Below are 18,597 nucleotides of genomic sequence, written 5' to 3'. Positions count from 1 at the left end.
CAAACTTTGCAGCTCATTCCCACAGCACTGGGATGCAGTAATGTTGTCCTGTAAGACATTTACAAATAGAAGCCAGCGCTAAGCTGCGCTAATCTTGTCTCCGCTGGATTTTACTTTTTTTCCTTCCCCTGCAGGCAAAATCAGAGGAAAAGCTGCTGTAGAATGAAGAGATGAGCACCAAAGTCTATACTCAGCTGAGCTGCGTCTGCCGTAACCACGCATCTCCAGGAGAAAGCCAGGCTCCCTGATGCTAATGCACTGACTGTTAGGATCACAAAATCGCAGGGGGTTGAAAGAAGCTTAGAGGGACATTGTCAAGTCTCTTACAGTTCATCATGTCAGCTCTTATACCCTTCCACTGTTATTCATTCTAAACTGGCATTTAGAAAAAACCAACAAAGGAAATGCATGGACAGGAGATTTCATGGCATCAGATTAAAGCTGTGATGGGCTGTCAGAACGTGCACAATTTAAACCAAAGGCTGGCACTTCAGGGAGCGTGGCTAAAGGTGCTGTCCCTTTTCCATTCCTTCAAGATGGCACTGGCTCAAGACGAAACATCAGGCTGGCAGGACTAGAGATGCTCACTGAAGATTTACACGTAGCATTTCCAAATGACTCTGCCGTGGTATCTAGAGATGGGTCTGAACAAAAACCACCCATCTAGTCACCAGGTCCAAATCTCGCAGTTGACTCACACATCTCTCTAACGGGCGTAAACCAATCCCCCATGCTGCTTTGTTCAGTTCCAGATCTAAACTCTGAAAATGGCTCTTCCCTCTAAATTGAGCTAAATCAAAACCCCAGGTCTGAACAACCCCAGACCGTGGGGAAGTTTAGATCTGGATCCGAACTTTGAGTCTCAAGGCCAAGTCTGATTGTATCAGCTGGATGAAAGGTAAAAGCCAGGGTCTTGCCAACTGTGCTCATAAAGGGACTTGTGCATTTGTACAAGAATGGGGAGAATTAGCTCGAAGATTTGGACCACATTCCAGTTTAAGTAATGGCATCTTGCTTGCCTAAATCTCCCTTCAGTACATGGTATGCTTCACGTCCTAACTCTGACTGGTGCAGTGCTGGTGTGCACACTGTCCCATTCCACTCCAGAACTGACAGCATTTCAGCAGTGGGAGAAAAAAGCCCATAGAGGGAGAGTTTGTAATGTGCTTTAATGTCATTTGGAGTGAAAGGCACTGATTTATCAATGGTTCAGTGTGGAGAACAGGAAGTTAGGAGACCTAGGTTCTGTTCCCAGCTCTGCCACTGACATCTGTGACCTTAGGTCAGTCACTTAACACCTCTGCAGCTCGGTTTCCCTGTCTGTACAATGGAGATGATAATACTTAGCCATTTCAGTGCTTCGAGAAAGGTGATGAAAGGTGTTATGTATAAAGGCAAGCTATTTGCCATTCGTAATAATGATTATTAAATGCAAGGCCTAATTAATCACTAATTACATCAGCCCAGCTCAGTGGAGACTGCAGCACCTGCTGAAACAGCTCTGCCCTTCTCATTGACTGCACCTGCTTTGCCACCTCATGCCCTGTCAATCCCAGTGGACTGACAGCAGCTGGTTAATGGTGCAGTGCAGCACTACAAAAAAACGGAAGTTGGATAATGGAAATTCCTGCTCCGTTGGAGTCAAAGGGAGACAGCTGCAGGGTAAATCCCTGGTAGGGTTTTACCGGGATACAGGTCACTCTTCCAGGCAAGCCATGCTTCCCAAGAGGGGAATTAACAAGGTGCTAAAATCCCAGGCCCTACAGGGACATGCACCAGTTTCCCACCTCTTCCAGATCCAGCCGTGGATTGCATGCCCCTGCCTTCATTCAGCAGCTGTTTCTCAGAGCTCTGCTAGCCCTGTGCTGCCCATGGGTACAGTCCTCTCAATTACAGCGAGCTCCGAAAGGGTATTTCCTTTGCCGTGCTCTGGCCTGCCTCATGAGACCCCGGTGTGCACTGCAGCGGCTTTGAACTTTTCAGCCACAGCCACTCTACAAGGAGACGGGCACGCTCTGCTGGATGTGCCTACAGCATTCAAGCATTCAACAGCCACCAAGGGCTTAAACAAAGCCTGCAGCGTGTTTGTGTGTGTGTGTGGGGGGGGGGACATGAGTCCCAGGGCACAGTCGCTGTTCAGTTCTCCCTCTTGTAAACCGGCCAGAGCAGATGTTTGCGGGGAATGGGATCTTTCCAAATGATCTCTGTGCATTTTCCTGAGCAACTCACTAACACAGCCGCAGTACGGGTCACCATAAAGGCAGGATCAGAGCAGTGGTGATGGCCGAACACACACACACACACACACACACACACACACACACACACACACACAACAATCAAGCCAAACCATCCGCTCAGTGGCTTTGTAGAGCTACTATGTTTTTTTTTAAAAAAAAAACCCTTCTTGGTAGGAAAGGGGGGATTGACGGTTTCCTCCTCCCACAGCCCTCTCCCCACGAGCCTTGGCCATGACATACACCTCACGCAGGCGCGGTGGGTGCAGTCATCACCCAAGTGGGGCTTAGGGAGCGCTCTGCATCGTGCTGGGGACTGTGATCTCCCCTCACTCAGACAGCAGGAGCTCAACCAAGGCGTGGCAGCAGGACGGCAGCATTATAAATGGCTGACCGGGTGCTATTTCTGGGGTCGGGGGGAGGGGGGCATACGTGTCTCCTAAGCCGCGGTGTTAATGACACAGCACGCCAGCGTTGGGTCGTGCTAAGAGTTTTCATATGGATTAAGGCCGAGCGCCTCAGTGTGTGTGTGTGAGCTCACCGCGTGCTCCGCACAGGCAGAGATGGCTTGCTCCTGCATAAAGCTAGTCCCTCGGAGTACAGCGGAGGAGCTCAGCTTTCACGGTCCACTGCTTCTTTTGTGCCTGACCCTGCTCCCCCGGAAGGCACTGGCCAAACTCCGGTGAGCTCCAAGAGGAACAGGACTGGGCCCTTCGACTGCATTGCTGAGGGTCAGTTCCAGGAGGCGTCTCTCCCCTCTGGATTACAGCATTGCAATACACCCCAGTGGAGGAGTTTCGCTGTGACGAGTGCACTGGGCCACCCGGCTCTATCTGGGAGTTGGGGATTTAGGCACATTGCTGCTTCCCCCCCACCCCTCCCGAGCACCCAGAAAGGATTCCTGCCTCATGCTGCACCGTATGTACGTTCACACTGCATTCTTCTATCAGCGGCATGTGGATTACATACCCGCACAGCCCCCCTAGCATGGGTATCCACAGCAGTGTAGGCTTAGGCGAGTAAAGACCTGCCTGAAGGGTGTGAGGGGAGCAGGCAAGCGCATACCCACCCGGCTCTCTGCCAGGCCTCCCTGTCTACACTGCTGTTTTAGCCACGTTGTGTCCAGCCCTCTCCTCGCTGCTGGAACCTTTCCCCACTGCAGAAAAAGACTCCGGCTCTGGCAAGCAGGAAGGACTTGGGCGGCTCCCCGCTGCTGGAGCCTTTGCCCTGCCAGAGCCTTTCACTGACACGTAGTGCATGCTGCAGTGTTGACGCAGCAGCCTTTCCACAGCAACGCGTAGCTGCATGTGCCCTACACGCTACCGCCCGCGGTGTCTAGTGTAGACGTAGCCTTAGAGGGCACTGGTGTAATTCGGGCTGCTGCTCCTGCTAGAGGGGACGGATCCTCCTGTAGTAGTCCGGGCAGCCAGGTCCAGCGATGGCCGGCAGCCAGCCATCCTGCTGGGCCGCACAGCAGCCAACGTCCTGTCCCGGGGTGCGAGAAGTGACAGTGGCTAGCGGCCTAAAAAGAGTCAGGGATTAGCAGCAAAGGGAAGGAGCGGGTCAATCACATCGGCTTTCCTGGGGAGATTCCAGCTTGGTTTAGGCATCGGCAGCAGGTCTGCCCCTGGGAATGATGGAAAGTCATGGCAGCCTGCTGGCCGCTTTGCAAGCGTGCAGATCTAGTGGCAAAGAGGAGTCAGTAAGGATTCTCTGTTCACTGGCACCGCTTTGCCTTGGTGTGGGACGGCAAGGGAAGACGGGCACTGACTGCTCTGGGATCGAGCTCTGGTTGCACTGAGTGGATCATTGCAGCCTAGATGGAGAATTCTGTTCCGCATCTCTCCCTTTTCCCTTGGTCCTCCCTTGGCTCTATTTCCGGGTGAACCTCTCCCATCTCAAACCGCCACCCCACTGAGTGGGGACCTATGATGTTCTTACAATAACACCGGTCGGGATCCGAGCACTGCACGGCTACTTGCATCTTAGGTCGCTAGTTCGGGCTAAACTCCAGGCAGTGACCGATGCTGAGCGGAGGTAGGTGAGTCAGTACAATTCCGATAAAACAACCCTGACACTGACACAGATGTCAGGAACTGCCTCTTATAACCCCTTAGGCTTGGTCTACACTAAACCCCCAAATTGAACTAAGGTACGCAACTTCAGCTACGTGAATAACGTAGCTGAAGTTCGAAGTACCTTAGTTCGAACTTACCTCGGTCCACATGTGGCAGGCAGGCTCCCCCGTCGACTCCGCGGTACTCCTCTCGCCGAGCTGGAATACCGCAGTCGACGGCGAGCACTTCCGGGTTCGACTTATCACGTCCAGACAAGACGCGATAAGTCGAACCCAGAAGTTCGATTGCCTGCCGCCGAACTAGCGGCTGGGTGTAGACGTACCCTTAGTTTACAGCGGCCTGCTTCTCCATGGCCCTGTCCTACACCTTGTGTGGTCAAACACCACCGCCACGAGTGAGTTAGTAGAGTGTTACCCTCTCTTTGTACACCCTTTGCTACCCAAGGTGCAAAGCAGTGGAGAATTGGGCAATGGATGTGTGTTGAGTGCAGAATACGGGTCTCCGAGTATGACAGACCAGACTCTGCCTTGCTTTGGCTGCATATTTAAAGGAGTGAGCAAGGATCCTGGTTGGAGAAGAATGGCTTGTCTAGATGGGAAAAAGCTCACCGTAGCGGGTGGAAGTGCACTAAGCTAGTGCGTGTGAGGAGTTAGTACAGAGTAGAGCGCGTGCTTTAAATTCACATCCTAGCTTGCTGCACACTAACTGTCCCAGATCAGAAGGTCTGTCTAACTCTGCTGCTGCTGGCTGGATCTCCAGTATCCCTCCAGGGCACAGAATCGGTAGTGCTTTGGGGACCTGGTGGAATTAGGGTGGGGAACAGACTGGCGTATTGCTGCTGAAGTTGCTGTCCTCTGGGTGCAATGTGCCTATATCTCTATGGCTAAACTGCCTTTTTTTTTTTCACTCTCTCAGCTACACTTTCTTTAATGCTGCTGCTGCTTCTGCTCTATGCTGAGTGATTTCAGCCTGGGCTATATTCCCTTATTGTCCCCTCTCTGTCTCCTTCTGCCATTTCCACCCCTTCTCCTTGTCCCCAACACACATCTCGAAGGCGGGTGCTGTGCTGCTCCCACTCAAGATTTTGTGAGCAGGCGATTTTGCCTGTTTCCGAGTAAATAAACAGCACGTGGCCCAGAACGTGGAAGGAGAAATCGTGACATTTCAGGGGTGAAATGAAACGGTGAAAATCTCCAAGAACATTTTGTGAAAAACTATTTTCCACACGCTAGTAGGCATGATTACCGTCACGAGCCAGCCTGGACTCCATCTCCAATTCTCCATCTCCAATTCTTAGACCTGGAAAGCCTCCTGATCAACAACTTTCCCAGAGGCCTGTACTCAAAATCCCTCCACTGATTCTACATTCCCCTACGGCCAGGAGAGCATTGGTGTGAACCAAAACGGATGGATGTACTAAAGAGCTTGGCTCCCATATAGGCATATCAATACAGGCCGTATTTTCCAAAATGCTTCATTCCCAATGTGCTTCCTTTGAAAACCACACCCTTATTTTGGTGCCTACCTGGTAGCTGAGCTCTTTGGAGACTCTGGCCTGGATCATGCAGTTCCCACCAGTGACTGATAAAACAGACCCCAGAGATCAACCCAACAGGCATTCCTCCTACTTCATGTAACTTCAATATTAAAACCACCCCGAAAGGTAAGTATTGCACACTGGCCTCTTAAAAACTCTCCAAATACCACAGGCCTACATCAAAATGACGTCATAGATGCAGCAGTTAATCTAACCAGCCATCCGGCCTTTTCTATGTCAGGGTTGCAATGCACAAACTGATTACGTATGTGTCTACACTGCACACTAAACCCAGATCTACGGGATCCAGGCTCGTGGACTTGGTGTTTCCAAGCCCAGGCTTGAGAGACCGCACTGCATTATAAACCTCGGTTTGCAATTGCCAGATTCGGCTCTCCCAGCCGTGCTAACGCATACATACTGCACTATGCTAGCGTGACCAGCTAGCAATGGTTACCAATTGGGCTGGGGTGGGATAATAGGGTCCTATAGAAGACAAAGCCCCTAATATCGGAACAGTCCTGATAAAATTGGAACATCTGGTCACCCTACATTATGCAGACCTTCTGATTCGGGTCTGCAGCTGGAGCTGTGTCCACGCTGCAAAAAGTCAGGGTTTAGACCTCCGTCACAGCAGAACTTGGGCTCTGATCCACACCTTTAGCAGAGTCCTAGAACCCGGGTCCCGGGTGCTTGCTGACCTGAGTCAGGCTGACGTGTGTGTAGGGGTGCTTGGGCTCACACCTGAGTCAGAGCATGGGCTTAGGGTGCAGGGTAGATGTACCCTTTGAGTTTAGTGACTGTTGTGACTCTGACAGTAGCCAGAGCTAGATGCTTAGGAAGATGGAGAAAAACAATAATGCACCTGGCCAACTGTGCTACATTACGTTGCCTTGGGGGGAATTGCCTTGCAGCCCCCTAACGGGGGAAGGGAATATAGGAGCTGATCCTACCCCCACTGAAACCAACGACAAACCTCCCACCGGACTGCAGGCAGGCCTGTCCTCTCTCTCTCTCAGCCCCTTTCCTTCCTAAAGCCTCACACAGGCGCTCAGGTAAGAGCAAAGAAGTCACACAGCCTCCAGACCCGAACAGGCAGCCAATAGGTTGGTGCAACCGAGCAGTGCGAAGGCTGCTTCCTTTCTCATCCTCCTCACGGGAAAGGCGCCTCTGTCGGCGTAGCTGCGACCTGGAGGGCTCCGCTTCCTACAGGTGCCCCAGAGAGTCAATTCATGTGGGGCGAGAAGGACAGAGGGGAGGAAAGGAAGTGTACGGAAGAGGCGGCCTGTTACTCACTAGTTGACGGTGCCGTAGCCCTTGGCTTTCGTAAATCCCACGGAAATGGCAACCACCAAGGCAGGCAGCCCTAAGGGAATGAAACAAAAAGAGCGTCAGTCGTTTTAGCTTCTACGGAGGCTGCACCTCGCTCAGCGAGTCCTTCTCTGCCACAAACCCCTCTCCCCAGCCTGGACCCTCAGCAGCACCTGAACGCTGACTCTTCAGGGCTAAGGACACGAGACTCTGCTCCTTGCGCTAAAGGAGGAACTCCACTGGCTGGTAGTAGCAGTAGGCTTCTATCCTCCGGTGTGGACCTGCCGCTAGAGGGCGACACGTGGCATGTAGAACTGTTTGTTTCAGAGAGACCCACTCTCTTCCAATGTCTCTGAGGGGAAGAGGGGAGGGGAAGGATGACACCCCTCGCTGGAGACATTCTGTAACGACCCTGGCTAGTGGAGGGCAGGTTTCTGGCAGGAAAGCTGTGTTGCTCATGTGACACATGCACCAAGCCATGTAGGGCTGGTGAGTGATGCTGCATTGACAGCGCTAGAGGCTGATGATGCCCTCAGCTGATATTCACAGAGCAAGTGCAATGCGGGCAGCCACGGTGCACGCATCCCCACGCCAAGGTGCTTCCCTCCTGACCTGGCACCACCTTCTCGCCCTCTCTGCTGAGGCTGCCCCAAGTGTGAGGGCAGATAGAGCAAGCTGGTTATTGTGACGTGCAGGCCTGGTCCCTCAGAACCGGCCTGAGATGCCGATTTGATTCCATAGAGAGCACTGAACAGCTCTGGGGTGGTAACAGGTTAGGTCATTACATACCCAAGCACAGATTGAACCAGTAACACAGAGGGGACAGGCTCTGTATCCCATTAACAGCCCCCTGATCCTTCCAGTTCCTCCAGCAATAAGCTACTCAAGGAGCTATGAAGGAGACCAGGGTGACTTTCTGGTTCACTCTGCCCTGCCTGGCCCTCCCTTTCTCCCGCGAAAATGCCCGAATACCAGATAGTAACATCTGCCTGTACAGTTAGAGAGGTCTCCATGCGGCTTTTTATAGCCCTGATCCTTGTGACATCGTGAAGTAAGCCATCTAAGTTCTAAAGACGGGCAAATCCCATTAGGAATCAGTGGGATCACTAGCGAACAAGGATTAGCTCTGCTCTGACGAAGCCCCCATACTTGTGCAACAGGGTTCACATTGGGTGATGGAAAAAGTGTTACAGTTTTGGCAGGTATCTACTGACCCTGCTGATGGCTATCCACAGCGGTCACGTGTAGCCTCCAGGGATGCAAATCACTTTAAGACTCATCAGATATCAGGGTGAGCAACCAGTCTGCAGGCCAACCAGTCTGCAGGCATAGTGTCTTAATGTTTGAGAAGGGGAGATTCTAGGAGCAGCCACACGATCATGGGTTTCTGTTCCCACCTGACATCTCCAGGTGCATTCCACCAGACTTGCCTGATCCCATGTAAACATACGAGTGGCTTGGAAAGACTTCCCTACTTTCCCCTCCTTCTTCTCTTGTCTCTTTTTCCCTACAATTCTTGGCCACTAAATCTTAGCTGCCTCCCCCCAACATAATTCCAAATGTTTATGTCAAAAAATTGACTCTAAGAGCTTTGCTCATCCAATCAGGCCAGATAATCGTAGCCTGTGACCAGCACATCCAATTAATAAGCTCAACGTGCATACTGCACTATCAAATACTCAAAGCAATACTTGAAATGAACAGCCCAGAGGCTGAACTATGATAGCATCAACCGTTTGATGGACAACAGTGGAAATTACAATACGGTCACAAACAAGTTGTCAGTATTAAAAAGGGATCCATTTGATGAAGAAATTGTTTTCTGGGAGCAATTCATCCCTCCATGTCCTAAGTGGTCTTAGCCCTTAGTGGTTGCTAAAAGTCCTAGGACTCTTTTTTCTGGATGAGCAGCAGGTGTAAATCCAAGTGAGAAACAACAAGAAAGCAGAGGACCAAACTTACTACAGGTAGAAACTGATGCAGTTTCACTGAAGTCAGTGGAGCTGCACCATTGACACCAGCAGAGAATCTGGCAAGGAATTTAAAATAGCAATTCAGAAATCCAACGGAAAAAGAAAATGGCTATGAGAAATCAACTGCCTCTGGAGCCAGAAGTGTAAATTATTTGGAATTATGCTTTTAAAGATATGTTTTTGTTTCAGTATAGGTGTTATTTGTCCCAGGGTTGTGACCCAAGTCTACTTACCTTCTACACACCTAAAATTCCCTGCTGCATTAATGGAACATGGCATTCTTCTTCACTTCTTGTCCTAATCTGTTGTGAATCGTTACTATGCACTGTTCGTCAGCTAATGTGATCTAGCCCAGAGGTGGCTGCATGGCAGCCGTAGGTGGAATGACACCTATTGTCATTGTAAATGAATGCAGCTTGTGAAAGTTGTTTGCCCAAAACTCTCTGGTATCTAAAATAGGCAAGTGCCCCAGTGTTTATTAATTACAATGAAACTGCCCCCTGATTACTTAAATTCATTCAGTGTCCCTCATCTGGCTTGAGTATCAAAATAGTATGTGTGTGTGTGTGTCTGCATATGTGCGTGCGTGCACACACACACACACACACAATATTTATTTTTAAAGGTCCTGTGTTTAACTATTTTTGTTCATAAACTCAGTAACAGATTTAATTGAAAACTCACGCTTTCCGCGCTGAAGCTGCTCTATAAATCTGAGGTAGATGCACCTCAATCCCTCCTTTCAATGACAAGCGGAACCCAGCCTTACTTACAGAGGTGCAGTCGTGTTAATGGATGTACAGAAACACGCGGGGAGGGCTATTTAAATATTGTCAAATAGTACAGCTGAGATTCTGCTTTTGCACGTATGTACGGTTTCCATTCCTGGCCAATGGGTATTGCAAGAGTGCATCCAAGGGCAGAATTTGGCCTTAAATGCTCTGCTTCTAATCTTAACACCTTGACATTGGTAGGTTTAGACTACTCCCTTTAGCTTGTGGGGTATATTCTATTCACAACTATATCATTAGGAAATCCCAGGAGCTAAGGGGATCAGAGCTAAGAGCCCAGGCCACGTTAGCCAGGTCAGACAAAAGGAGGTCAGCTGCAAGATTGATCATGTGGCCGGAGAATCTGCTTACTCCAGGAGTTGAGATGCCGGCGCTAGGCTTCTTGAAACGTCAGTCTGTATCACACCAAGTCCTTTTATAAGCATCAAAAATATCCTGCCTGGGGGAAAGTGTTTGACTTCAGTAGTAAAATGAGTCACTAGTACAGTGCAATGTTTTCTGTGTGTGTGTGTTTGTGTGTGTGTTTCACTTGCTTTTGGACAAACTTTTTGTGATGTTGTTCTTTCCGAATTCCAGCTTGTAACATCTTTGAAAGCCCACCCCACATGATTGCCTTTGATTTCTACGACAAAATGCCTCATTTAAGGCTAATAAATTAAACATACAGGAAAGACAGAGGGAGAAAAATTAGCTGCAAACATCTGCACCAGACTAATAGTTGATTTGCCTATGGAAAACCCTGCTGCCATGGAGACAGAATTACAGAGCTCGTTTCACTAGGAGGGAGAAAGAGGGTGAGAGAGATTATGAAGGGCCTGGAGGGAGAATGAGACAGAGAGGGAAGACGAGGAAAACGCAGGGAGAAGGGAAGGTGGAGAAAGAGATCCAATCCCCCAGCAAACCCTAGATTCCTGTATGCTGTTGAGTCACAGACCCATAATTCTCACCCCATCCGAGACACAAGAAGCGCTTGCGAATGATGCGGTTCCGTAACCTGCCCGTCACAGCCATGTAGGATTGCCAGGCCTCTGTCAGCACCCAACAGAAAGAGGAGAGGAAGAAGAAATGCAGGAAAGCCGCCACCAGTGTGCATATCACCTGGAGATGGGAGGAAAGGGATACAGGTGAGATTAGCAGCAGGGAAGGGGAACAGTTTCCAAACCGCATTCTAGGGGGAAGTTCGCAGGAGTCAGACAATGAAAAGATGCACCTCACCTTCAAGGTCCTGATTCAGCAAACCACTGAAGCATGTTCTTAAACTTTAAGCATCCCATTGAAGTCACTGGGACTTGAGCATATGCTTAAAGTTAGGCACATGCACAAGAGTTTTGCTGAATTGGCGCCCAAGTGCATCCCAGGGGGGGAAATTCTTGTCCTATCCAAGTCAACGGGATTTTTGTCCTTAACTTCAGTGGGATCAGGATTATGATTTATTTTCTAAGTGGCCAAAAATGCTTGGGGTCAGATTTTAAAAGTATTTATGTATCTATCTTCAGGTATAGGATAGATCCGCTCAGACATTAAAATGGCATGGAACCTTCTCTACCCAAAGAGCCATACGTGCCATATTATTGACAGCAAAATCACAGAGGTGAGATCTGGAAAAGGCTATTTAGCCCATATCCCAGCCAGTCCAGGATTGTTACTTACAGACTGAGTGAATGGATCATGTAGAGCTGGGGAGAATGATGACTGTGGATAGCTGTCTACAAGGAGGAGAGGAATTGTCCTAAAGGGTATAACGAGGAGTAATGGGATGGCACTAAGAAAAGGTAATTTTGGAAGGATTATTGGGAGAAATTTCATAATAGTGAGAGCAGTCTCCTAAGGGACCAGGAATAAGCTAACGATAGTTAAAGTTAGACTGGGGAAAATACTAGAAAATGTGCTATAGGGAATAACCCTGCACTGGCAGGGAGATGGACTGGATAACTGAAAAGGCCTTCTCCATCTCTCATTCCTCTGGGCTGGAACTTCAGCTGGTATAAATTGGTGTAGCACCATTAACTTTGACAGAGCGATGCTCATTTTGCACCAGCTGAGAATCTGGCCCTACGATTCGAATTCAAGAATGAGATGAAGGCAATATATTTAGTAGCATCCAAGGAGAAGCAGTGGCAGAGACCAGAATCTAGGTGACAAACTTGCTTATAGCATTCAGTGCAGGCACAAGCGTTTTAAAATAGGTGGCAAAGAGTTTCTCTTTGTGGAAAAAAGGCGAGAATAGAGCTGGAAACAAATGTCTTACTGTGTGTGATCACCGAACCTTCCTTTTTCTTCACCCACCAATGTCCTTTACACACAGAAGCTATCATGTGTAGTGTAACCATTATCAAGATCTGATCAGATTGATTTCAATGGATAAAGTGGTTTGATCTGAGGCCATCAGAAGCTGCATGCAAGATTTTAAACTTTTTGCAGCAAAGGTCATATTTTTGTTCTTTGTATGTACAGCGCCAAGCACAACGGGGTCCTGGTCCCTGGCTGCTTATTTTCAAACCAGCTTGTAGATCTGGGTAAAATTTTCAAAAATTCAAAAAGTTGACTAAACATTTTCAAGAAAAAAATTCAAATGATTCCCATAAGAAAGTCACTATTTTCTGGCCAGTTCTACAAATTCTCCATGTTCCTGATTTCATCTTATGCCAGCATGATTTTGCCATCCTGGCCAACAGTTTGTCTGGGCGAGAGAATGGTGTTTTGCTTTCAGATTTTCCAGCATCCCAAAGAGGCGCATTAGATTTTCCAGGCACTTTTACCGTTATCAGAGCTTAATATAAAACTCTGGGGAGTGGAGATAGTGAGGAGCTGAGCAGGTCTGAATTTCATGCTTCCAGTGAGAAAGAAATCCTGCATTTATCTACAAAATAGGGAGCTGAAGGGAAATCTTCTCCCACACTGCCTCATGGCTACATCACCCCAGCCTACCATGGAAAGGCCAAGTATAAGGATGAGAAAGTGAATGTGATTCTCTATGGTCAACTCAGCCCTCTTTGGGGAGACTATGGGATCATACTTGGGACACCTCTCCCGCTGCCCACAGGGTGACCAGATGTCCTGATTTTTGGGCCTTTTTCTTATATAGGCTCCCATTACCCCCCACCCCTGTCCCGATTTTTCACACTTGCTGTCTGGTCACCCTAGCTGCCCATGCCTTGCTAGCTATACTTCTATTTAGAGCAAGCAAGCTATAAATAGCAGGTAAGTCGACCAAAGCTGGAAATTACACTTTCCAGCTCTGGAGCAGACATACTCATTGTTCATCAAGAAGTCTCGAGATAGCAAGAACTTTTGTCCATTGCTTCACCTTGCTGGGTTCAAACCAGCAACTTTCACAGGAGAGACTGCTACTCAAGCCAATTTACCAAGCTGTTCTACTCGACCACACAGGGTTCTTACACTTCTCTTTTTGAAGAAAAGATTTTTTTTTCCTTTGCAACAGATAGATTCATAGACTTTAAGGCCAGAAGGGACCTTTGTGATCATCTAGTCTGACCTTATGGGTAACACAAGCCAGAGAACTGCCCCAAAATAATTCCTAGAGCAGATCTTTTAGAAAAATGCCCCGTCCTGATTTAAAAATTGTCAGTGATGGAGAATCCACCACCACCCTTGGTACGTTCTTCCAGTGGTTAATTATCCTCACTGTTAAAAAAATGATGCTTTACTTGCAGTCTGAATTTGTCTAGCTTCAAATTCCAGTCATTGGATCGTGTTAGACCTTGCTCTGCTAGATTGAAAAGCCCATTATTAAATATTTGTTCCACATATAGATACTGATAGACCGTGATCATGTCACCCCTTAACCTTCTCTTTGTCAAGCTAAACAGATTGAGCTCTCTGAGACAGTCACTATATAGCATGTTTCCTACTCCTTTAATCATTCTCGTGGCTCTTCTCTGAATCCTCTCCAATTTACCTGCATCCGACGAAGTGGGTATTCGCCCACGAAAGCTCATGCTCCAATATGTCTGTTAATCTATAAGGTGCCACAGGACTCTTTGCTGCTTTTCCAATTTACCAACATCCTTCTTGAGCAATGGGCACCAAAACTAGACACAGGATTCCAGCAGTGGTCACACCAGTGCCAAATACAGATGTATTATGAATCAGTGACCTGTCCCCTTCATTATTCACCACTCCCTCCATTTTTGTGTCATCTGCAAACTTTATCAGTGATGATTTGACGTTTTCTTTAAGTGATTTATAAAGATGTTAAATAGCATAGAGCCACGAACCAGTGCTTGAGACACCCCACTGGAAACACACCTGCTCGATGACAATTCCCTGTTTATAATTACATTTTGAGACCTAACAGTTCCTCGGTTTTTAATCCATTTCATGTGTGCCATATTAACTTTGTATCATTCTAGTTTTTTAATCAAAATATCATGCAGTACCAAGTCAAATGCTTAACAGAAATCTAACTATATTATGTCAATACTATTAAATGTATCTACCAAACTTGTAATTCATCAAAAAAGAAATCGAGTTAGTTTGACAGAATTTATTTTCCATAAATCCATTTCAATTTGCATTAATTACATTACCCTCCTATCGTTCTTTATTAATGGAGTCCTAATTAATACCACATAATCGTGCCTACAATATATTAATAAACTCACAGACATGAATGTGTGACTGGATAATGCAGGGCTCATGCCTTTTGAATTACCTACCAATTATTTAGCCCCTATCCAGCACTTTCATCTTCGAAGCATTTTGCAAATAGAATCAGATTCTGGCCTTTGGGCTTCCACAGGTGGAAATGAACGACGAATTCACAATATTGAAGCTAATCAATTCCAAAGAAACCCTTGGGGGAAAATGGAGCTGCAAACCTTTGCCAAATTTTCAGAAGCTCCATCATCAATAATTCAGCTTTTATAAATTCCTAATTTAGACTCCATGGAGCCCCAACCTTTTCTCTGCATAGTTTCTTTCTCTCTTCCCTACTGGAGACTGTTTACTAGACGGCTGAGCGGAAATCCAAGAATAACCTTTCTATTTATGGGGTTTCATGCATATTTATGTGCAAAGAACTAATCTGCCTCTTGCAATCACAGTCAGAAGCACCGAATCCCCCACTAAAGGCTCTGATGAGGGACATCCATAAAATGGGGAGCAAACTAGACCATAACTTTCCACCGAAGAGGGACAGAAATAAATAAAGGCACAGGAGCGGCCAAAATTGTTGACAATGTTTTTTCCCAGGTTGAAGTTGATTGTTTAGTGACCAGAGCCAAAGAGGAGCCACCGCTGTGGTCCTCCAGGTTTATTAAATGGGAAGGAACTTGGAGAGATGCTGTTTTTCATAGCCCTGGCACACACGTCTCTTGGCTTCAGCTAAAGTTCCCAGTGAAAGCCCCTGCAAAGCCATTCTCTCCATCCCTCCCACCCCACTCTACCACTTAACAGACCATGCACGATGCACATTGCTCTATTTTCGCAGCGCACGTCGTACTAGGGAGAGGAGCCAGAGTTGCAGGCCTGGGGACTGAATCCCCCTTTATCCACAGAAAGTATGACCTGGCCAGCAGCAGCATGGAAATGTCTTCTACCCTGGCCTCCAGACGTGCCCTAGCGCTGACCTGAAAGTCCCTCTCTAGGGACCAAAAGGCTAGTCAGTCACCACGGCTCATTCAGTCCTGGGGCTTCTCTGTAATAAAGCTTCAAGAAGAGGCACCATAGCTAGCATTGATGGATAGCTCAGTGGTTTGAGCATCGGCCTACTAAACCCAGGGTTGTGAGTTCAATCCTTGAGGGGGCCACTTAGGGATCTGGGGCAAAAACAGTACGTGGTCCTGCTAGTGAAGGCAGGGGGCTGGACTCGATGACGTTTCAAGGTCCCTTCCAGTTCTAGGAGATGGGATATCTCCATTAATTTCAAATTTATAAGACCTGGGTTCTAGTCCTGACTCTGGCACTAGTCTGCTAGGTGACTTTGGAGAAGTTCCTTCCCCTCTTTAGGACTTAGTTTCCCGATCTGTAAAATAGGAGTAATACAGTACAGTGGCCTCCTCTGTGAAGTGCCTTCAGAGCGATGGATGATAAGAGTTGGTTGGTATAAAAGGTGCCAACAGGAGAATTCAAGTGCTTTGGCTGGCAAACAGAGTCAATATGATAGCCTGCTTGATAATACAGAGAAGGAGTGTACTTTAGCGGCCACACCAGGGCAACTGGGTATTCCAACTTTGTCACCGACTCACTCCGTGACCTTGGATAAATCCCGTAAGCTCTCAGGCTCATCTCTCCAAGGTATTTAGGTGTCTGACTCCCATTGATTTGAAATCTAAATACCGAGGAGGTGCTGCGCCCCTGGGCCTTAGCTGTACAATGAGTCTCATGACACTTTCCTACGCTAGAGAGGGTGTTGTGAGGCTCTTTTAATTCACGCTTGCAACATACTTTGAGCTCCGAGGATGAAAGCCAGCCAAGAAGGGCAAAGCATTTACAGTGCTGAGTTGCTGGGGTTCCCTCCCACCCCCGTCTGTCTTTTTGAGTTTTTGGAAGGCAAAATGGCTAAAGTCTCACAAACAACCATGCTCCTTTGCTGCACCATGTGCCCGCTAACTCAAGGCAGATATTCAAAAAGATCACATTGGTTTTTCATGAAAGCCCTGAGGATGCTCCCAAATTATCAAGAGAGAAAATTGAAATCTGCCGTTTAGTGGTGTCTCTGACACGTCGCTAATTAACAGAGGGAGGCAAAGAAGGAGGAAAGGGAAAGCTGCCTGACCAGATCATCTCAATGCTAAATGAGAGAACAGGAAATTTGTCTCCTACCTTATTCCGGGTCTGGGTTTGTCCAATCAGAATGAGAGCATTGGAGGAAATGATGGACAGGCAGAAGTTGATGAGAATGACAGAGCGTTCTGAGCGGATGTATCTGCAAAGAGAAAAGAGGAGGGGGGGACTACTGTATTTTAATTGGTATTAAAGGGTGCAACCAGATCAGGGCCCCATTGTGCCAGGCACTGTATATATACCTAGTAAGAGATAGTCCCTGCCCTGAAGATTTTATAATCTCCATAGACAAAGGAAGGGGGAGGGCAAAGAGGTACAGGGACTTGCCCAAAAGGTCACACAGCAGGTCAGTGGCAGAGTCAGGAATAGACCTCAGGCCTCAGCCCAATGCTCTAGCCACTAGGCAATGCTACCTTTCTAGATGAGACAGGAATATAAATGTTAGAAGTGTATGAGCTGACAAATTAGTGGCATACTCAGTCTCTGCCAGCGGCAAAAACTAGATGCTTCAGGGGAAAGCACAGGACCCCAATTGTACAACACTATACTACGTGAGGATGAAGTTTCTTCCTGAGCCCAGGTAGTGATCAGCTGGTGCCCTGAAGGACAACGATTGAAAGCCCCTGTAATTTTTTTCCTAGCTACTGTCAGTACAGATGCCATTCTTATTCATATAAATGTCTAAACCTCTTCTGAAACTTGCTAAGCGCTAAAAGTTCTCTTCAGTTCAAATGATGTGAAAGGGGCCTTGAAAAGCAGCTTTAAACAACAACGCAGACGTGCTAAGATTTCCAAATCAGTCACAGAGCCACAGGCATGCAGGCTATACAAGGAGATTACAAATAAATGCATTTTTGCGACAAACTGCTTGAAAATCAACTTCCCCCCTTTGCTTAACCTGACAAGGCGTCCCTGAAACAGAAAATAATCATTGATTGGTTTCTAAAGGTGCTGCTGATACCCTTTCCACAGGAGTCGGGGGGCACGAATGCCCTCAAAAAACAGGCCAGTCATGTAGGTGTCTGAGTAAGGATTTTTGGCGCTGGACTCTAGGAATCCACAGTAGCAACTCTTGACTTTAGCTCCCCCCAGCCTCAAGGCGTTACTCCTTTCTGATTATCAATGCACTGCACAGCTATGCCTCACTCCTGAATTGCGTGCATGCAATCAAATTAAACTCGCTCATTATTTGGGGGAGATTTCTCAGTACATTTTTAATTGCTTAATGAAAAGAAAACAATAGGCACAAAAAAGAAAGTGACTGCATTACTCAGCAATCGACTTAGGGCCCAGTCCCACGCTCAAACGCATGAGTCACTTTACTCATCCAAGTACTCCCACTGACATTGGTGGGCGTTTGCCTGAGTAGAAACAGGACCTTAGGCCCATGGAAATTAGAGAGTGAGATCTATTAGCGTCCCCTGGAGGTTGCGGCAGGATTTCTCTCTGAAGTGTATATTCCAGCATGTTGCCTAGTAATTTAATATCAGGGACTAATTTGGAGCAACAGTAAATATGTTGGGCTTTGTGTACGGAGTTCTGGATTCCTTACTGGCCCTGCCAAAGCAGCATTCGCTGCTCAGTGCTCCAGGTGCCCGGGCTGTGTTGAGTGGGACCATGTGCTGTTGGTACACAGCCTGCATCCTTCAACTCCACTTTACTTCCCTTTCCGTTTTGCGTTCAGGCAAATATAAAGGCTCAGCGGGAACTCCAGCTGTGCCACTGTGACACTGAGAGTCGCTGGGTTTGTGTTGAAAGCAGCAATCAGCCCAAACTTCTCTGAGACTCAGGTCTCGAGTTCTCACTGAAACTAGTCCCTTAGCCAGCTCTTCCCAAAACTCATCCTCCCCCCCGTAAAGCCTCTCTTGGAAACTCCAGCCTGCAGTCAGCTTGCTCGGAAATTCAGTTTCCCTTGAAAACCGA

At 47.7% G+C, this 18,597-nt stretch overlaps 1 protein-coding gene across 1 annotated transcript in view; it reads right to left on the bottom strand.

Moving 5' to 3' along the window:
- ADGRB1 (adhesion G protein-coupled receptor B1) overlaps positions 1-18,597 on the bottom strand; it is a gene marked incomplete in the record, with an annotated part of 371,095 nt that overhangs the window by 54,073 nt on the left and 298,425 nt on the right. The window contains 3 exon segments of the mRNA XM_034763711.1: positions 7,149-7,218; positions 10,875-11,025; positions 16,714-16,816. Coding sequence (XP_034619602.1) covers positions 7,149-7,218; positions 10,875-11,025; positions 16,714-16,816 — 324 coding nt within the window.

The sequence above is a fragment of the Trachemys scripta genome, chromosome 2 (genome assembly GCF_013100865.1).
Source record: "Trachemys scripta elegans isolate TJP31775 chromosome 2, CAS_Tse_1.0, whole genome shotgun sequence".
Lineage (NCBI taxonomy): Eukaryota > Metazoa > Chordata > Testudines > Emydidae > Trachemys > Trachemys scripta.
This window is presented reverse-complemented; position numbering and strand designations above follow the sequence as displayed.